Below are 22,234 nucleotides of genomic sequence, written 5' to 3'. Positions count from 1 at the left end.
CCAGACATCAGCAGTGCATCACAGAACAAACAGGCTTCCTCGTAAACACTTGGCAGTTTAATCCAGTGTAAACACTCCTGCTCGCCAATGCACACAGGGAGAAAAGTGTTTCAGGTTTATATCCGGTCCAATTTTGTTAATGAATGTTGAATCTTTCCACTTTGAACAATCTAGAATCGGATTTCTCACTACTTTGATTTAGTATCCTATAGAAAGATGAAACATCACTTTATACCTTTGAAATGTAGCTGTTAGTAGCAGTGAAAAACTATATTTAAACTCTGGAGTTTCATGCAACTTATTTCATTAGATTAGAATTCAGGGATACTTTTGCTGAATTCATCATCATCAATAGCTGTTAAACAAAAGTCTATTTCAATATTTTTTTTACATTATGCGAGGACAGTGAGGAGCTGAATGTAATTGACCTCAGACAGTTATAAAATGTTTATTATTCTCTGTCCATAAAGAAGAGTTAAAACCCTAACCTTCACTCCGGAGCAAAAAATCTGTCTTTCATGTGATAATTATCAATATCCAGTCATATGAAGATTTTATCTTGATATAATTTCCGACCATATGGCCTAGCCCTCATACAATAAATATGAAATAACAGAGTGTCATATGAGTAGTGGATGGCAGAAACTGTGGCGATAAAAAAGAAAGAAAAAGATTTGTATTGGTCTGATCCTAATATCCATTCATTACTGTGTCCCTGGCTTTGGGATTTCACAGTTGAGCTGCAGATGAGGTACAGAATGTCAAAGGTTGTTTCTAAAGGTTAATGAAAATGCTCCGGATGGTAATGAAATGCTTAACGTTATGCAAATCCTCAGTAAGGTCACACTCCCTTTGTGTTCTTTACCATGTACACAATCAAAGTCTGGCATTAACAGTGCATGCCTTTCTTCCTTCCTTCCTCTCTCTCCTGAAGAAGCACGATGCCCAGTTTACAGGGATCCAGTTGGTCGGCATGCTGCGCGGCATCGCCTCGGGTATGAAGTACCTGTCGGACATGGGCTACGTTCACCGAGACCTGGCAGCTCGAAACATCCTGGTCAACAGCAACCTGGTGTGTAAAGTGTCCGACTTCGGCCTGTCCCGAGTTCTGGAGGACGACCCGGAGGCTGCGTACACCACCAGGGTGAGCTGGAGCACCAACACAAAGGAAGGACTTAAATAGCAGCATGCTGGGAAACAGGCTTTTCAGGAATAAGTTACTTGAAATGTGTTTATTATATGAAAGGGTTACAAAACAGAAACATCACTTCAAAACTGACTAAATTGTTTTCTCACCATCAAACTTAACTGGAAATCCAAGCAGCACTGTCATTATGTGACTTTGATAATGTGACCACAAACAAACTGCACATTCTCATTTTGAGATTTTGATTATCAGCCATAATGTCGCCTTAGCACAACCTACTAGACTGTGACATGTGTTATGGTCCTGTAGAAGCAAAAGTTACGTTTACCACTGAAGTTTCATAAAGAGTAGGAAAAGATTCCGAAGGTCAAAATAAATTCAAGAGAAAGTGCGCTGGAAGTAACTGGAAAAGGATGTAGTTCTTTCACCCCAAATGTTTTGAGGTCACGGTTTACCTCGTAGCTAGTCGGCCTTGTTCCAGCCTTTAAACTCTTTCAATAGGGATTTCCTGAAATGTGAAAGGAGAAAAATTAATGGGAAATCTACTTCAGGAACCAGAGCCTCTCTGAACGTGGGCGGTCACTGTTACGCTCTATTGTAGACCGGATAAATCCAAGCACACTCACCAGGTCCCTCTGCCATGGGAAAGAGAAATAAAAGTTTATTGCGATAAAACCAACATAAATCCACAAAGTTCGCCCCTCTCTGGACCACTGCACAGAAATGACAACACGCACCAACAGGGAGGCCGTGGAGAGCAGCACTCCAAGCACCGTGTGCCACGAAGGAATGCAGCACATTGATAAGACGTTTTGTGTTTGTGCGGTCAAATGCTTTCTTGACCTGTCCGCCCACGCAACATTAGCATCAGTGCTTCTATTCCAAACTGTTTATTATTGCTCTGCAGAAACAGCCAGAAACATCTTAACACAAACGCCCCAACGACGATCAGCTAGTAATGTGGGATCATTTTTTGGGGAAAAAGGGATAATATCTTGGAAAAGCACAGCAATAAGGTATTGTAATGGGAATATGTAAAAAAAACTATTGTTTTTAAATTTGTTTCACAAAATGAAACACAGCTTGTTTGTGTGCGTGTGTGTGTGTGTGTGTGTATGTGTGTGTGTGTGTGTGTGTGTGTGTGTGTGTGGTCATTTCCATCCCTGGACCCTGTGGTCTAGCCCATGCGTGCAGCCCCTTTAAACAGTGTAATTCACTGGCTGGGAATTGCTTGTCAAATAAACAGTCAGGCCACCATTTGCCTCTCTCCCAGAAATAAATGATCTAGAATCATAAGACAGGATAATAAACCCTGACATGTTACAGTAACTGACACACATGTTACAGTCCTCACATGCTGACAGATTCACTTCCAGCCCTCGGTGAAAACCTTTTCATTATTTTTTACCTAGTTTTGAGGCAGAATTTATAGTTTAGGTTCATTTGTGTGCATTTATGTGCCTGTATGTCCAATGTTAGGTGTGTTCATTCATGTACAATTTAAAAATTCCACATATATATATATATATATATTCAAATTTCACCTCATATCCTCAACACCATACAGGGAATAATAATGTGAGGTTGAGATTCCCATGCTCAGTCCAAACCACAGAGCCCATATGGGTTAACAGATGTGCATGAGACAGAAACATGTGTCTTTATATTTCATTTCACTGGAATGCAGCTATATCCAATATGAGGAACATATCGTCTTAACTTGCAATAAATATGCAATATTCAAACTATCCCATGAATACCACATTTTACCATATGTCTGTTCAGGTCATCTGTTTTCAAGATATTCCTCTGTGATCAGTCGGTCAGGTAGCTGTAGTCTTTCATGGATTTCATGTATTAATGTAAACCTGAACACCCGCTAATATACATGATAATATCAGGTAGCACGACTGAAAGGCTCAGGTTTATTTATTTATTCCATATCTGATAAACTGAAGGACTGTATGACTGATTATTGTTTTCCTTCTCTCCCTCTGTCAGGGAGGTAAGATCCCGATTCGGTGGACGGCCCCAGAGGCCATCGCCTACAGGAAGTTTACGTCGGCCAGTGATGCTTGGAGTTATGGCATCGTGCTCTGGGAGGTGATGTCATACGGAGAGCGGCCGTACTGGGAGATGTCCAATCAGGATGTAAGTACTTCTGAGCTATAATGTTTAGATTAGATGTTTAGTTCATGTACAGAGTTGTGTAAATGGACTTAAAGCTGCAGTTATGCTTCACGATCTGGTCATTCCCTTTACTCACACAAACAGGGAGTTACTGCAGTCCTCTAAATGATACTTATCGCTGCTGAGATAATTTAAGGCTGTCATTGCATGTTAACACATCAGTAGGAATAAAGATATGCATCTCTATCCAGGAGGCACTTGTAAATCTTTCTGCTCCCTCAATAAGGACATACAGTTATCGGTGTCTTGCCCCAAGCTCAATCCATTTTGCCTTTGATGCACCCCCGCCAAGTTATAGAACTGTTTCAAGGTTTGCGAGTAGCCGAAATGATGCAGCACAATGGGGCGCAAAACAGGAAATGAGGTGATATCTGGCAAGTAGTCAGGAGAGCTGAACCAGTAAGGCAGAGGAGGATGAAGTGTAAACTATGTCTCTTTATCTAAACAACACACCAAGCACCACTAAGAGCAAAATGATATGTAGAAAGTTTTGCAGTAAATCTGTCTTTATCTGTAAAAACCTGATGATAAAAGTAGTGATCACAGTAAAAGAGCCATAGATGCCTTTTTTGATCTTAATAAATCTCATCCGTCATTTCTCCCATCTTGTGTTTCCCTCGATACATCAAGGTAATAAAAGCTGTGGATGAGGGTTACCGCCTCCCCCCGCCCATGGACTGTCCCGCCACTCTCTACCAGCTGATGTTGGACTGCTGGCAGAAGGAGAGGAACAACCGGCCGAAGTTTGAACAGATAGTCAGCATCCTGGATAAACTCATCCGCAACCCTGGTAGCCTGAAGATCACGGCCAACACCACGTCCAGGTAAACCTTGAGTTCATTGAGGGGCATTTGTGTCTTGGGCCTTCCGGTGATCGCACAAATGATACAACACATGATTAAACACTAGAGATGCTATGGGTTACTGCAGGTCATAGCACTTCCTGCCCTGTCCTCATAATGCATGGGGATACTAATGACTGTCACAGTTTTAATTTTCAGCAATGGAGCTCAATTCCCCATTATTAATGTAATAGCCAATGAGAAGACAAAAGCTTACGGAGAGAGGATATTAGATTTACGTGTCTTCCTCGCTTGGTGAACTCCTGTTTGCTTTGGGAACGAGGCGGTGCAGGAAATCGACATTAAACATTACCTCCTCGCTTCCTCTCGTTGGAAGGTGAAAATTAGCTCCACTCATCACCCCCCCCCCCCCCTCCTCCCCATCACCTTAAACCATTCCCATAAATATTTCTTCTGCAGTCCGATAACATATTCCTCCCTACCTCTCCCCTCCTTCATTACCCCCACTCGCTGCCTTGGCACTCCTGTCCTTTGTTGGGACAACTATTCTCTCCCAGGGGGCCGCGGGGGAACCAGGGCAGCCCATGTACGGTTGTCACTTCTGAGCAGGGAGGGGGGACAAGGGTTGGGTCTGAGCAGACGACCGTGGTATTATGGAGACGTCAAAGCTCATAACATTGACTAACGATTTCTTAAGAAAGTGAAAATAGGTCCCTTGGAGTTTGCATGTAATTTTCCTGATTGCCTTTTAACACCGAGCGAGCACAGGCTGGTCGACAGAGGCGGCTCTCGTGATTTATGAGAACGGTGTGTGTTTCTGCGTATATGTGTGTGTGTGTGTGTGTGTGTGTGCGGCGGCGGCAGTTGCGCAGCGGGAGCAGCTGCACTCCGCTCCACACACCTCGTTTGTCTCAGGCTGGCAGGGGGGGCCAAACCCCCTCCTCTGCAAAAGCCTCCAGACCAAAGCCTGAGACCGGAGGAGAGCATCTGGAGAGTTAAGGGGTAGGACCTGGTCAGAGTTTAGTGTCCCTGTGTGGATGAAGAGGGACTTGAGTCCATGTGCCGAGGTCGGCCTTCAGAGACTAATTATAGGGCCAACAGGAGTCAAGTCAGGGTTAGAGGCCACCGTCAATACCATAGACTTTACAGGCTGTTTAAAACATATGAGATCACAGGTTATCCTGTTTTCAAGGTGAGGAAGTCCTTCATGTTCAGCAACGAATAACTGCAGCCACAGTGCTTAAATACAGCTATTACACATTATAAATACATGTTGGTTTGCATATAATGTGCATTGGTTCATATTGCACGGCCGCACATAGAGAAGGTTTGGTTGTTTTTGACATAATTAGCTTTTTATCCAGGCAGGTAAAAGGAATAATCAAAATCCTGAATGTGTTGTAGTATATCTATTCTCTGTTTTGTCAAAAGACAGTTTTTTCCAGTAAAGAAGGTCTTCAGTTCATGTTCAGCAGTTAGGGTCAGGTTGGAAATGAGGTTGAGGCTGAAATAAGAGCTAACCAGTTTCCCAGTAAAGGGGCTTTAGACAAAGAAATAAGGGATTGGGGCCGTAGGCCATGGCTGCACATGGAACTGGGCTAAGATCTGTGTTGGTGTATATCTTGGCGTGTGGAGTAAGGTTGGAACAGAAAAAATGGGAAAAGGAGGTTTCAATTGGTGAGAGTAAACCAGCTCAGGGTACTAAAGAGCACAGATAATCATGCAAAGCTATGAGGATATAAAAAGGCACGGAACAGGGTGACATGGTGAGGTATAGGAAACCTGGGAAAGAGACGCAAGGTTGATGCCAAGCATTGAAGATCAAAACTTTGAGTTTAATTACAAGGTCTCTGCAGAGTCTTACAATGTATAAAAAGAGTTTAAAAAAAAAATATGTGCATGTGTTTTAAATATGTTTAAGTAGGTCTTAATTCTGTTCATTTTTAAGAGAAATATTTTGTCGGTATGCATAGTTTGCAATGTCTCTATATGATGTAGTTGTTTCTCAATGATACAGATGGTAGCATGTTGAAATAAGAATCCAGATAAACATGGGACTAGCACCTGAGGCTATAAACACCCTGGTGAGAATCCACAGTACACCTGGCTTAGCTGTGGGAAATGACGCAACGTTATCTAACTGTAGATAACGTTGCGTTTCAAGGGTTATTCGCTACTTGGCTACTTCACTGAAGTAATGCTGGAACTCTTATATTCCTCCGTATCATTCATACTCGACATAGGTCTTAAATAACCCTCATTTCGGTCCTAAAGAGAACTTCAAAATGAACTTGTTGAATCCTGCAGAAACCCAGATTCAGCGAAATAGCACTAATCCATGCATAACATTTCAATTAAAGCTCATTTTGCACAAAATTTAAAACTCTTTAACATCATTGGAGCTCTATAGTGAAACTCATGCTACTCATGTAAATCAAGCTTCCATATTAAGAATCGTGCATTGTTCAGTGGAATCAAATTCAAAATGTCACACTTGAGTAAATTTAGGTTAATAGCTTGGTTCAGACCACCTGAGTAGTATTGATTCAAACTACATCATATTCATCACATCCAGCAGAGGCAGAAGATACCTAATGTGCTGGTATCAGATTTTCAATTAAAAGGCTCGATGTTGGCTCGGGTGTTTCGGGCGAACCTCTCCCATGCAGCGGCGCCCTGGGAACTGGGCTGGTAACAAAGTGAGAATTGAATTCCTCCCACACTGTCCTACCAACATGAATCTGTTACGTGCTCTGCTCCTCATCCACCTCTTCTCCTCCCTCGAGAGCTTTAAAAACAAGAGACTGCACAGGCCTGGTTATTTAGAGGTCAAGCAAATGAAAGATTGAGCAGAAAGAAGGGAAGGGAAACGAAAACGAGAAGGGGGGTATAGACTTTTTTCTTTTTCTGGCGTATTTATACTTCCCCGTGTTCGAGCAGTTGTTTGCTGCGATGCTTTATGGTGTTAGGTCCGTGAGGTTTTATGAAAAAAACACCATCAGACAGATGCCTTCTCTGCTCTTTATTTTCCCCTTCATCACATCCCTCTGTTCCCTCTGAAATCTTCTTGTCTCTTGAGCTGCCGAGAGATGTTGCCGAAAATGTAACAACAAAGGAGACAAAAGAAAATGATAGGGGAGGGGAAACAAGGTCATTTGCAGTTTACCTCTCGGAGGAGAGGAGGAGAGGGGGGGAAGAAAGCAGAGGATGACGGGGGAGAGATCAGAGACGGGAACAGAAGAGGAGAGGATCAATAATCCAGTGACAACTCTGAAGTTAATATTTAGGACTTTTTGGGGATATCTGAATTTGAGTCCAAACTAAATATATCTGTAAACCCTCAGTGACAATCCTCCCAATCAGTAATTTTCTTTACATTTAAGACATAATATACAAAATATGATCAACAATAGACTTTTTTTCTCCTTTCAGTGAGATTTGCACCCTCCCCCTCCCTCCCCACCACCACCATGCAAACTATCCCCACCGTCTAGCTCTCAATTCCCTGCTTTTTCTACAAACCAGTCTCTCCAGGGGGTCCTGGGGGGCCCCAGAATTCTGACAGGCCTCTGATCTGGCAGGAAAAGACTCAATAATTTTAACAACACCCACTCCACCATCTTTTTTTCTCGCTCCCCTTTTATCTTTCCCCTTTTCCCAGCCTCTGTTTGAGATGTCATCTCACTCTTTGTTAGCTCAGTGTGGCGGTGTTTTTGACATTGCTGCTTGATGATTTTCTATCGTAACATCGGTTTGATAGGTTTTCTGCTGTTTTTGATTAAAATACATTGTACTGTATTTTATCAGCACAAAAATAATGTAATTGTTGTCCACAAGTCCAATACAGGACATCAGATCTCCAATCTTACTCCACATGTGAAATAAGATTAACAGTTTTAAAATGAGGGTTACAAAAAGAAGATGCTTATATGCATTTAGCCTATTTGATTAGAATAAATAAAAATACATTTTGATAGATTCTACTACACTTACATATCCCAAAGAGTACTTAAGAGTAAATAAAATAAAATAGAATAAAATAAAAATGCCAAATACCAAATACCAAATTCCCTGAGGATATCCAAAGCCTGGGTAATACTTTTCAGATTTTCTCACACACACACACACACATACACACACAGAAACACACACACACAGAGTGGCTCCAGACCTCCCTGCCAATCCAAATCAAACAGGCGGAGGTGGACTTCCTGGTATTCGAATGAATTTATTTACAAGACTATGAATAGTATTCCCCAAAGGAAAAACGACCCTGTTCTCTGCCCTGTCCGGTCCTGCCTTGTTCACAAAGAGCCATTTCCCTTGTGTGCATGTGTGTGATTGCACATGTGTATGTGTGTATGAGTGTCCCAACGCAGGTGCCTTTGTCTAATCTGCAAGATTGGTGCCTTACCAAAACAAGTGTGCCTTTCCAACCCAGTTTCAAAGGCAACATACAATTTTGGCCATAAACACACAAAGTGTCCGAATCATCATTGTTTGTTTGATGATTGTGTTTTGAGATTGACCCAATGTGCGCTGACCTAGATTTCTATTCCCCACCTCGATGTGGGCAGGTTTCACAGCAGCACAACAAGTATTGTTTGTCTAAAACACAGCCTCAGTCCTGAGACAGCTCTGTCGTCTCCAGCTTCTCCTCCGCTCTCCAGTGCTCTAATATCCCTCTGCCTGAGTCTTTCTTCCTCTCGCCTCCTTCCCCCAATCCTTGGCAAACATCAGTCAGCAGCAGTCAGAGCTGTGCCTGCAGCCTTTCCTTCACCCTCTGCTGTTGACTGAGCACTCTGAAGCCCAACGCAGTGCATTTAATTTGATTTGATCCAATTGAAACCATCAAGTCTAATCAAATCTAATATTGCATTTTGCCGCATGGTACAGTAATGAGATTAGACGGAAACCAATGCAGCTTTTGTTGGTAATGTTTTTCTTGAATATGTTTAAAATATTATTGAGGTTTTGTGTGGTGAGTTGATTCCCCCTGTGCTTAAAGCCCAAAGGCATTGTGCAGGTTTACTGTATAATGCAACAGAAGCGTAATGCCAGTGTGTGTGTGTGTGCGTGTGTGTGGGTGTGTGATACAATACATAAACCCTTCATTAAAGTAGACATGTATTGTGTCTAAGTAATTATGCAGAAATTATGAAGTCACATGCTCACAACTTAGCAATCATATTCAACTCTGTTCCCATTAGTGCAGTATATAGATTTTTAATTGCAATGCAAAGGTGAAACTTCAACCTGGTAACCACTTCAGTCACACTCTGACAAATCTTAAGTCTTATCAAAGCACACCTTGCTATGAGGCAATCTGTTTACTGACAATCCTCTGTTCACTCCTTTGTTCTGCGGTGCTTCTTGTAAATAGTCCTGCAGCTGCTGGTGGAGTCGCTAGTCTTTCATAAAGCCTGTTTCCATCCTGCTGTCCACCTGGAGGCTGTAGACGTTTTATTCTCTTTTGTGTTTGGGGGACAAAGTCAGTGCAAGGTCACTAAACATCAACACTGTGCAATCTGTACATTCTCCTAATTCATAGAGTCCTCTCCCCACGTTGTGTTGCCAGAGAATTTAGCTGCAGCGGCATTAAGATTAGACTCTCAGCTGGGGATCTGCGTAGTGCTAATAGCCTTATGCTCCTGAAACTATGCTATGATCTCCGTTGTCAGTGTTACAGGTCATTACTCAGAGAAATGTGTCTTCGACAACTCATCTATCTTCGTCCTTCTTTTGTCTCGCCTCAGGCCGGCCAACTTGTTGCTGGACAGGAGTAGTGCAGAGGTTCCCTCGATGGAGACCATGAGTGAATGGATGGACGGAATGAGGACCTTACCCTGCAAGGAGGCCTTCTCTGGGGTCAGCTACAGCTCCTGCGACACCCTGGCTAAGACTTCCACAGAGTAAGACAACAACACACGGCGACAGACACACACACACAGGCTTCTCTGCCTATTCATGTCACCCAGTGTTAACAGGGCCCCAGTACCGGTGGCAAGGCCCCAGAATATGAAGAGGCTCTTGGTAAAGAACACACACACACAGACGTCCTCCTTTTTCCTCAGATAGTAAATAAAAAAGCTATAGAGCCATTACTAAAAGTGTCCAGATGATGGTAGAAGGTGAGAGAATGAAAAGAAAGAGAAAGACAGAGATAAATAGAAAAACAAAAAGCAGAAAGAGTGAGAGTGAGAGAGAAACAGAGAGAGAGAGAGAGAGATAATTGAGCGTTCTAGGAGGGGACAATAGAGAACCTATTGAAAGTGGGAATGAGAGTTGAGATTTGACAAGATGAAATACTGGAGAGAAAGAAAGGCCTTTGAAAGAAAAAAGGTAAGGATGGAGCTGTCAAAAGGTTTCTCAGAAATTACTTGAAAGCCAAATCTAGAGAAATCTAATTTTGGGAGCTGCAGGACCTAGATTGTGTTTTCCCCATTGACCTGGATCACACTGACCATATAATAACATCTGGTCAGTCACTGTTCAATCCCCAGGTATGGCCACTTAAAGGTCAGAGACAATATCCACCGACCAGTAGATGTTTCACTAGCACCAACATCTTTGACAAAAACATAAATCAATTGTATTTGTACCAAATCCGAATTTACATTATCACAAGGCACTTTACATATTAGTTCCCACAATGATCAAGCACTGGAAGAAACCTCTGGCAGAACCAGACCCACTGTGATTTCATTCCCTGCAGATAACTTCTGTATCTTTGTGTAGAAAATAATAGCTGGTTGCTATATTAATGTATAAAATCTTGTATAAAACATGTTTTTAAACAGCTAATTTCCACTAGCACCTATCTAAAAAGACAGTACAGAACAGTTACAGTACAGAGACTGATCGGCAAAGTGTCTACGGCCAGTGAATGGAATTTGTTTTCCCTACAACATCTGCTCCTGTTAAGTAAAGCATGGTTGATTTTTTGTCATGGCTGACAGTTCTGGTTTCCTAAACAACCGTTTGGCTTCAGTTTCTGTGTAAATATTGAAGTCATCTGACTTAAAGCACGAGGTGAGTCTTGTTCACTCATCCCTAATGTCAAAATAGAGGAAAGGTACTTCAACAACCTACGATTCATATTTGGTAATTATAAAGACCATTTTGCAGAATAAAAAGTTATAAAGATGCAGAGTATTGGGGGATAGTGAATCAATGTCTCTCAGTAGGAGGCAGATAGCTCCACAGTTAGAGATCTGTCTGGCCCCGCTGACAGGATCATCAGCGTGACAAAAGGTTCTGAGATAGGAGATCAGATTTTGGCCAGGCAGAGTCCTGTGGTGACAGGCTGAAAGGAATTATGATTCCCAAGCAAAGTCATAACAGACTGGGAGATTATAATGATGAACAAACCTCCAGACTTTCAGCTCGAGTGCGGCTGCTTGAAGGAAATCAAGGACAGCAGCAGACTATACTCTACCTGACTCTGTTTATTATAATTTAAGTTTAATTTTTTTCTGTTTCTGCGAGTGGAGAGTGGAGAAATATTCTCTCTTCCCTCTCGCCTCTCTTGCTCTGTTGGCCTGCTGCTGCTTTAACCGATGTGGAATGTGAGCGGGTAAATAATTGGACATTTCTAATTATTGTGATCAAAGCATCCGTTCACTGTGGTGATGGCAGCAGCTGGGCCGGTGGGGACGGGGCGGTCGGTGCTGCAGCTAGCTATTACTGATGTCTATGGCTTACCCAACCTGCAGCCGTTAACAGTGCCGGCTGATAGAAGCAGCCTGAAGTTTGTGTCCTTTTGAATAATGATGAATTGTGGATATGATTTCAGTTCAGAGGACGTGAAGAATAAAGAAGTTGATACTTTCCCACAAGGAAACATTGTAAACTCTGTACTGATTTTTGAATTTATTCTAAGACGGCTGCTATTTGGAAAGTCCTAAATGGTGCCTAATACCAAAGACACCAAAGAGACAGAAAGTGTAGCTTTCTCTGGGGTGAGTGCGTCCTTAATGTGACACATTTTTGGGATTCCAGCAATTAGATGGCGTTAAAATGGATTCTTTCCCAGTTTATTAAAGCTCCACTTCATTAAAGCGTCTCCTCTCACTTTTTTCTGTGAACTTTTCTCATGCAAATGAATCAATTAATATGTGAAATCTATCTTAGATCAACTCCAACTAACTAAAGAAAAAGAAGCTTACACGGCAAGAATAGGTTGTAATCCACATTCGGTATTGACCGAGCACACCACAGATGAACTGCACCGGCGTAACCTTGTACTGTAGTAATCATATCGGTCTACAATGCATTTTCTGTAACTCGATGCTAAATTGGATCACTGCAGTATTAATCCACTGAAGGCTGAAGCCCGGGCACACAAGGCTAGCTCGGCTACAAGGCTAGCAGCCTTGGCGGAGACGACGCATCGCTCAATATGGATTGCTCTATTGATTCGTACAGTCTTAATCTAGTCCTTGATATTCAGCACAAGGCTTGGCAGCGCTCTGACCTCTGAGGAACAGTGATCATACTTGGCTGCAGCGTGCTGACTCATCAGCTGGAGTATTTCAACTCCTTTTTCTGAGACAGGATATGAGACTCAGACGAGGAAAATCCCCTCTTCTCTGGACTGTTTCCTTCACAGGAACAGGGTCAATGCAAAGTTCATTTCAGGTATTTGATTGAGGAAGTGGCAGACTTGACCTTATCTGACAACCACAGCCAAATACTTTACACTACCGCTTTCTACGTTATCCCCCCATTAGATGGTGGTTATCAGTGGTCATCACTCTCATTGTTATGCTTGGGAAGAGTCAAAGTTCACCTACTAGCAGCTCAGATAAGATCCTAATCATTATCACTGTTAAAAACAAGCAGCTTATTACAACCCATCGTTAACCTTTTTTCTCAATGGGCCACCTCAGTTGGCCGTTGTAGTTGTAACAGGAGCAGAAGTGATGTGGCGTTGGTGACGCCGTCTTCAAACAGATGTTTGTTTCCAGTTGACAAATTTTATTCCAAATCACGATTATTCCCTCAACCTATTCAAGTAGTTTTTATGCATAAACCTGTTATGCTCCGGGTTTATTACTGTCGTGATGAAAGTCTGAGCCAACCAGGAGGTGGAGTTAGACACTGCCAACCCACATGTTCATACCCCCGATGGCAACTGATAACGGCCCTTTAATGGGGTGATAAAATGCGAAACAGGTGCTACAGTACAGTGTATATGTTTTCACAGTCTCCAGGCTTTGAGGTCCTTTGTAAATGAAGGTAAACGCATCAACGCTTTCTGCTGCAGACTGCAAAAAAAACAACACTTCAACACCCCACAATCATTTAGTATCCACAGTCTCTCAGCAACTCGACACAGTGACACCGCAAAAGAGGAAAATGGCTCGTGCCCATGTAAAATGGTTTTACGCCACGGTTCACTGTTAACTGAACTGGAGAGAGAGAAAAAAGAGCCGGCAGAGGTGCTGCTGAGGAATGATGGGGATTGTTGAGTCAACAGTGTGACACACTGCAGAGAGAAACTTTCAACTGCTGATCTGTCTCGTGTGACTGTGAGTGTTTGTTTCTCTGGTTCTGATTTATAATCATGCCTCACGTCTGTTTCAAGTTGTAGACGATGATTATGTTGTTGATTTCTTTCTTATTTCATTATCATTGTCTGCTCTTCAGGAGATTTATGTGGGCTTTGCTGACATTAAGTGGACCATGTGATTAAAAAAACTGATTAAATTATAAAACAGAATTTTTAAAAAGATGACAACACAACAGTTTGGACTCTCAACAGTTCTGCTCTAAGCACAGCAGAGATTCATTGTCCTGTGTCGGTCTCCAAATGCCTTTATAATGCTTGAACTGTAGCCAGAGAAGCATTGGCCTCAAGATAAATTGCACTCCACTGCAACTTAACACTGTTTGTCTCCTCAGTTGATGCTGTGGTGGAGCGATGTCTTATTTTTGTTCTTTTCAAATGTCATTGCACTTTTGTTCAGCCTGCACCCCCCCCCCCCCTTTATATTTCCACTCTGTAGTGTTTGAGTGATTCATGATTATTAACCATACGCATAGATCTTAAGCTCTACATTGCTACACCAGTGACATCCAGAATGTACGACCTTTGCAGTAGTAAATTTGTGCTTTTTTTTTAAGACTTTTTTATTCTTATTTATGATAGCTCATGCATTCTGGATTGATTCATGCTGCACTTTGGCTGAGAGTTTTTCTTTTTCGATAAACACGGGACTTTCTGTATATTTTGAGGTCATAAAAGTTCTGCTACCCTGTTCAGAAACACAAGAGTTACTGTCTAATAGCATTTTTGTCATGATTAATGTTTTTCCCCTTCTCTCAATATAACACAAATGTCAGATTTATATGCCTGATTTATAACTATTTATTTTTTATTATATGATAAATGTGCTTCAATGAGCATCCCTGTGATAAAGCATTTGATGGCATCCAGTTCAATGTGTTAATGTTGGCGGGCCTGGCTGTGTCTCAGTAGAGTGGTTCTGACGGAGGTCCACGTCACACCCGCCACTTGCCCAGAATGGGAGCCGTCCATGGGGATCACCACTCTCTAACGCCCAGCTCCTCTCCGCCTCCTCGGCCTCTGGATGGTGGGTGGAGGATGAGGGGCTCTACAGACCCAACGCCTGGGAGCAGTAGCCTACCTCCAGAAGCACGGCTGGGCTTTCACTTGTCTGATCTGTAAAGGGATAGTATCTGTAGTTAATATTCTGTGACAGCTCAATAGCTTTGTTTCCATACCACTGTAAACAGGAAATAAGGTAAAGGACCATTGAATAGGCTCCGACAGACAAAGGAACAATTGGAATATTTGGACATTTTCCGATGCTGTTGTCTTTCTTTCATAATGCTGTTGTTTGTTACAGCTACAAAACACAAAGAAACTAAGAATAAATAAATCAATGATACAGTTGACATTTTAAACACACGAGTTATATCCCTATCCCTTTATATCGTAACACAAAGTGAAGCCAAGTCCGTGATCTTCTGGAGTTTTCTTTGTTGCTGAATTCTTGCAGCTCTGTCTGTTCTGACAAACTAAATCTCCTGCTTGCAAATAATAAAAAGTGATATATTTATTTAACAACACATGAAAAACCTTGATCTGTCTGCTAAGCGTTTGTTGTAGAAATGCCTCAAACTCCAACTGCAACCCCACTGCTTCTACTAATACAATATCATGTATATTAGATGGGCAACAGACATATGAGTTACAATGTGCTTTGACTCTTGTGTTATCAGCAATACTGTGTGTATACATTGCTGGTACTGTGTGTGTGTGTGTTAACTGGCTTGACATTTTGATTCAGCAGACTAACTACTGTGTATTTGTATTTGATAGGTATGATGCATAACACGTGTGACACATCTAAACCTGAGGTCTTTTCTCACACAGAATGCATGAACCTTAACTAATCTCTAAGAGCTTTTAACACTTGACCGGATGCATCTGAATCACACTTTTGTATAAACTCAGGAACTAGTGCTGCTCCTCTCCCCAAACCTAAACCTGCCCTGTCAAAGGAAATGCAGTTCCATGCAGGAAACTAGGTCTTTTCCAGCGAGGCCTCTGCATGCCATAGTTTCCTCCCCTGGCAGAGTCATAATAGCAGCTGTCACTGCAGCCCCACAGGCCCACCGCCCTGTTTGTTAGTGATGGAGAGTGAGACCAACACACACCTCCCTCAGAGATGTGGCAGCCCTGTGGCCTTCAGGGAAATGCAGTCCTTTGTGAATGACAGCTGCATTGGGAAAGTGAAAGGAGCAGCACTGGGGCGCAGGTTATTAAATACCACGTGGGTGTCACCAGCCTCCATCACTAATGCACAATTTGCTCCTTTTTTTTTTCTCCCCAATCTTTCCCTCTTCCTCATCTCTCTCTTTCTCTGTATCTCTCTCTCTCTCTCTCTCTCTCTCTCTCTGTCTCTGTCCTTCACAAAAACAGAGATCTGAAAAAGGTCGGAGTGACAATTGTAGGACCTCAGAAGAATATCGTGAGCAGCCTCAAAGCCCTAGATTCCCACACCAAGGACGGCCCAGTACCTGTTTAATAATAAAGAAAAAAACGACATGTCTTTCCGTCTGTGTTAACAGACTGTGGTTGCTATTCGCACTCTAACACAGTGGCTGCGTATCCAAACCACAAACGGATGGAAGAGGAGGAAAAATGTACGATTCAGGCGAGGGGCTTTGATTGTTTTGTTGAGAGACGATGTCAAGTCCTGACAAGTGGAGCAGGAGGGAGATCAGCTGGTGAAACGGCTGACCCTTCATCCATCTGTCCCTCCATGCCCAAGTTGAGATGCCTTACAGACTAACCAGAGGCTGGGGAGAGCCAAGGAGGGGAGGGAGACCTGGTCAGGGATTCAAACTGGGTCTGGACTTGGATACAGGGCAAGGACTGGACTAACATGGAGGCCCGAGCGCTCCAATATTGGCAAAGCCGGTTAGCATAGCCTTCCCTTTTACGGCTAATAAAGGGATTCAGGCAATGCTCACAGTCTCTTCCCACCAGCCTGTGGAACGAGGCGGTGAAACGTCTGCGAGGCCTCGTGTGGAGGAGCAGTGGTGGACAATAGCAGCTCACCTGGATGTGGACCCTTCCTGGACTAATGAAGCCTGAGGTGTGAGGTGTTGACGTGAACTACCTACATTTACCGTCTCTGTCCATGAGAGAGCTGAGCTGGTATTTACACCAAGACCATAACCCAACCATTTTACTCCGTAGCTCTAACCTATAGCATTTGCATTCAGTTAGAAATGTCACATAAAAGCAATAATGATGATAATCAGATAAATAGTCTCATCGTGGAAGCCATGACTCCGTCACATGTATAACGTAGTGAACGCTGCGCTTCGAAAGGTACAGAGGCCATAACACACTTCACACACAGAGTTTTGATATGTTCAATGTGCTTACGAGCAGATGCTGTACAGTTTTTAGTGCCGTTCCCTCAACCGAATGCCCTTTGTGTGAAATCTCAGGATGTATTCATTCATTTTTGTTTGGTTCTAACAGGGAGAAACAGAGCGAGCGAGAGGAAGCATTGCCAGGAATTGAGATTGTAGGTTAGGAAAGAAGGGAGCTAGAAAAGGTTGAGGCGGAGGAAACAGACTAAGAGAACTTAAACCAGGCCTGTTGCACAGAGGAGAATAAGCCTGATTATGGGTCTGATTCCATCATCCTGATGATCGCGGGGGCATCGAAGATTTGAATGCTATGATCTGAACAGATTATCCCCAGAGACATCGTTTTAATGTCATTGACTGAATCTGAGCCTCCCTGGTTTCGGACTGAGGAGGCCCTCTCCAAGGGAAAACTGGGGAGATAGCAGTTTGGAGTGTGAGCAAAAACCAGCATTAGCCAATGAGAGCAAGCTGAAGCGTTGTGATGCCGGCCTCCATGTTTGTTTATATTCAGAAGTCTGTGAGGTCCCGGAAGCTCCAGAATCACGGGAATCTCCACTCAGAGATTTGTCGAGCGTTCTTGATTAAATGATCAAACATCAGTTACATCTGTCGTTAAGTCTTAGTTCTCTCACGTCAGTTAAGATTTGAAAATCTTCCAGTGTGCAGCAGGCAGTAGATGAAGCAGTGTCATCTCTCCAGGCCTCCGCTTCAGATGCTGCTGTGTTGTGGAAGTGTTTCAAACTAGACGTGAGTTTGTACTCGAGCTTCTTCCTCAGGTTTTAGCGGATTGGCGTCATCAGCCCCACAGAACACCAGGTGTAGAGTCACACTGCTTCTCTGTCGTTTGCTTTGGTCTGAATCACTAACTTATTAACAAAAGCCGCGGGGGAATCTGTCGTTCACATCTCTAATCAGAACTGTGCTGTAAAAAATACTTTGTTCTACTATAAAAATTTGCTCTTAATCCATAAATCCTGGTGTGTTAAATGCAAAAGTAAAATTCCATCTTTTTTTCAAACCCGTGTGGGATCTGTCATTTACTGCTTTGATCGGAAATTTGCTGTAAGAGAAAAGAAAAAAAACTACTTTGTTCTTGTTTAAATTTAGCTCTTAATCCTTAAATCCCGGCGTGTTAAATGCAAAAAGTAGAGTGCCTCCTGTTGCTGTGTTCAGGGTCGGTTCATGGTGGGATCGCCAAGCAAAAAGCTCCAGTTTGTCTTCGTCTTCAACAAAGTCTCGGTGTATTTTCTGTGTTCTCACGAGGACATCGGGGTTTACTGTCACTGCCGTAAACCAACAGCAGCGTGTGGAGATGCCCTGAGACAGATGTAACACTTCCAATAGATTCTTCTCTCATCATACGTCCAGGATTGGGATTTCCTAAGGGCACCTTAGAACTAAAAGGCTGTACAATGAAGTACATGTTTAAAGACGCCTCCTGCTTCAATGTCACCCGGTCAACACACAGCCAGTATTTCTAAACTGGACACTTTGGTACGTTGTGCTGTTGGTCGGGTCATATTTAACCAGGAGGTGTCTTCTTTGGGCCTGTTCCAAGCACTTAGTACACAGTATTTGAGCACTTTCAATGGAAATGTAACTGCCTTGGCTATAGACTTAAGCTTAATAAATGGACCGGGGGGGGTGGGGGTAGAGTCTGGTGCTTTTGGGAAACCCAGCCCTGTTCAGTGTCATCGGTCGCTCCTCTGTTACTCGGTCAACCTGTGGATGCTGCTGTTGCTGCTAAGTGTTCCAATTAGCATGTACATACTGTCCACCATGGTAACGACAGCAGCTAGCACCACAGATCCCACTATTTGTACATGGCCATCCCTCTTTGTAAAAATGTTTGTATGTATAAAAGAATAAATAAAAAAAAGTGGTGCGACATTTTAATTAAAAAAAAAAGAGTCAAAAATCATCTGTATTATATTTTATCGTGTTTTGAGTTATGATTGTCCACTTTTCTTTTCTTTTTCTACAATAAAAAGGCGATTATGATTACGTTATTATTTATTTGTTAACATTATAAAGCGCAATGTGTTTCTTTCTTTCGTAGCATACAGTTAAATTATGTGTCAGCGCTATCTGTGTTTTTTGGTTTTATTTTGACTTACTTATCTGAGAGAGCAATACTGTTATAATGCACCCCTATATCCAGATCCCTCATCTTCTGTCTCAAGACTGACTCGTGTGTCTGTGTGAGAGTTTCCGTGTGCAAATGTAGATGGCCTTTGTCTACTAATGTAAAATGATTTGTAGTGGAAACATTTATATTTTTATAATAAATATTGGCAAAATATTTTCCAAAAAATGGACGATGATCGACCCGCTCCTGTGTTTTTATTCGATGGCTCGAGGACGCCGTGTGGATTTTTTTTGACTTTCCTCCTTTCAAAAGTGTGAGCGTATTCACACATGTGCAAAAGATCACAAGTGGAAGTGGGACGCTCGTAACTCAGATGTCATCTTTTCATTTTACATTCCATAGATCAATCTTTTAGCACATCTTGCTTTCTTCAGAATAAAAGCCACCAATCATCCGGCTGACATATATAGTGTACGGGACAGGTGCTTCAAATCACAGAGTTCACAGGGCAATGAGCCTCGAACAGAGGAGTCCATAGAAAGTTCAGTCCCAGCCAAGAAGTGTCTTTAACTTCAATATTTAAAATAAACAGAAATAGCAAATACAAACGGCATTAAAACTTGTAAAGTAGTCAAATGTATTAGCAAATGTCATCCTCGATATCTCTTATGTCAGTGTGTGAAAAAGAGCAGAATAATTTAATACACTGGACGTGCTACACTTTGTTCACATCTGTTAACAGGCTTCCTGAACCACCTCGGCCTCTGTTTCTAATCCCGTCCACCGTGCACGCTGCCGGCTCCTCACTTCCTCGGCCACATCTAATAAAACGCCTCGTATCTGAGCGTGCACGGTCAGGGCCGATTTGTCGTCTGATTTCAATACGGAGGATCTGCTTTTCCTCTCTGTCTGCTGACTGGGAGGAGATGAGATGTGTCAGACAGAGGGAAGAGTGATGGCCGCTCCGCTCGGCGTTGAAAGGGTCGACACTATCCAGATGTTCCGCAGGCAGATGTGCGTGGAGAGAAAACAGGACGCTGCCCTCCCCGAGTCGGGAAACAATGAGCGCAGTATGCTCGACAACACCACCAATTTGGTCTTCGTTTTTATCTGCAAAAAAAAAAAAAAATCCTCGGGTCCTGATGGGAAAGACAGAGCGAGGGCAGAGGCGGGAAGGCGGGAGTGAAAGCTGAGGGGAGATGAAACCATGCAGAGGAGGTGTGGAAGGCAGGTGTGCTGGATCTACAAAGCCTCTGTCAGTCCTGTCCGAGTAGATAGAAACTTTGTGAACAGTGGCATACGATAATGCAATAACGCAGGGGAGGATTAAGCAGCGCCATTCATCATCCCTGCACTTGGCAGCGGTGCTGAAATGTGCTCCCCCGGCTGCTGCAGATACAGAACGGCCAGTTCCACTTGGAGAGTAATGATAATGAGAAAACAACGTCTTGATGTGCGAAACTCATTCCCCGCTTTGAACAGAAATCTTTTAACCATCGAGCTCGGCAGTGAGACACAGCGCCTTTTACCAGATTTATGACAACACGCGTTTTCTCTGTACAGGCATGAATGAGACAGAACCATCACTGACATTTTTACTACTGTGATTTTCAACCTGAACCTTACCATCATCATCGGCCCCCCCTGCCTGTGTGCTATGGACTGTTTAAAAAGATTGTGGCTGTTCCCCAGATGTGAAGCCCAAACATCTGGATTTCCACCTGGTTGCTGGCTGCAATATAGGTAATAAATCCCACCTCCTCCATGTAAGTGGATGGGACATGTACCAAACAAAAAGTAAAAGTATATGTTATTTTCTAGAGATGTTTTTTGTAATTTTAGGTAGGCTAGTTATTACACTGATGTAGGTTTAATGAGTTATTCAATTCTGTTGATTGACAGCTGAGACTGACTCACGATTGGTCGAATGCGTACGTCCATAAGACCTTGTGACCGCGGCTCCTTCCTCCATCCTCCATCTATTGCCCCTGCTCCAAATTCACAAGATGGCAGCATTCGTACATGGAATATTTTGGTTTCATTTCTGGATAGTCTGTACAAATAAAAAGAAGAACAATTATGTGTCAACCATTCCTTCCATGTGGGTCCATAGTTTGTCTGTTTGAACTTTGGCTAGTGCTTTGTTTGGTTTTCATTTTTAAACATCAGGATATAATGTTGTCATTGTCTCCACCAAAGAAGTGTGAAAAATATGTTCAACTGTTCTTTAAAGAAGCTTTTTACTTTCTTCTGTCTGTATTTTCAAAATCGTGTTGTCACCCCACCGCAGCTGATAGAATTACACCTGATGGTCCAGGGCCCTATAATCCCATCCCCTCCGCCTGGATCTATCTCCTCCCTTTGAAGACTGCTCTGTTGCCACATCACTCCGGCTCCCCTCCCGCTTCCCTCTCGGTTCCTGCTAAAAGCTGGCCTCCAGCTGCGTGCAGCTGCTTTGAAGGGCCGGACGCCATGTTGCAAACTCATAGCGCCCCGTTCAGCCCTGCCTCTGCGGACTGTTGTGGTGGCTGGTATCCTCGTAAGCTCAATTACTGGGTTCATAGTTCACCAATAAATTACCAGGATTTCACGTGTTGATTATCTTTAGTTGAAGAGCGTGTTTATCTGTGTGGAGAGGGAGCCTTTAGGCCATCACTTCTCAAAATAACGTCATGACTTAATGCTGTATCTAGACCCATATATATAAATCAATTTTGTCCTGTATTGTTAAATGTTAGAATATCAAATTTAATCAAAAGGCTGTTAAGTGGGGCGGAATTGCGAGCTCTACATCCAAGCCTCCTTTATCCGGGCTTGGGACCGGCAAAATTATCCAAAAGAGACACTCTGGTAGATGCATCGCGATGTGGACTCTGCATCGATGAAGAGACTGGACTCAATGATCCATGTTTTCCAGTGACAGTGAAGATACATTGACACTTACATCCCGCTCTGTAAGCCAGAACAGTGGCGGCCTTGCGCACGCGCGATTCATTTGCAGTCTGGAGAACGCGGAGTGTGGGTCTCCTCTCTGCTCTGACTGCAGCTGGGACTGCTGCGCAAGGCTACTGGGAGACTGACCGCCTG

The 22,234-nt window shown here is 43.0% G+C and overlaps 1 protein-coding gene across 2 annotated transcripts in view; it reads left to right on the top strand.

The window, feature by feature from the left end:
- The window catches only part of epha3 (eph receptor A3), a 102,479-nt gene extending 83,097 nt beyond the window's left edge, over nt 1-19,382 (top strand). For both annotated transcript variants that reach the window (XM_053439559.1, XM_053439560.1), the window contains exons 13-17: nt 935-1,144; nt 3,149-3,298; nt 3,968-4,161; nt 9,897-10,052; nt 16,094-19,382. In XM_053439559.1, the coding sequence (XP_053295534.1) occupies nt 935-1,144; nt 3,149-3,298; nt 3,968-4,161; nt 9,897-10,052; nt 16,094-16,199 (816 nt within the window). In that variant the 3' untranslated portion in view covers nt 16,200-19,382. The remainder of the gene's footprint in view (nt 1-934; nt 1,145-3,148; nt 3,299-3,967; nt 4,162-9,896; nt 10,053-16,093) is intronic.
- Nucleotides 19,383-22,234: the final 2,852 nt, after the last annotated feature.

This window comes from Pleuronectes platessa, chromosome 14, assembly GCF_947347685.1.
Source record: "Pleuronectes platessa chromosome 14, fPlePla1.1, whole genome shotgun sequence".
Classification (NCBI taxonomy): domain Eukaryota; kingdom Metazoa; phylum Chordata; class Actinopteri; order Pleuronectiformes; family Pleuronectidae; genus Pleuronectes; species Pleuronectes platessa.
Note: the sequence above shows the minus strand (reverse complement) of the source record. Positions and strands in the feature narration are given on the sequence as shown.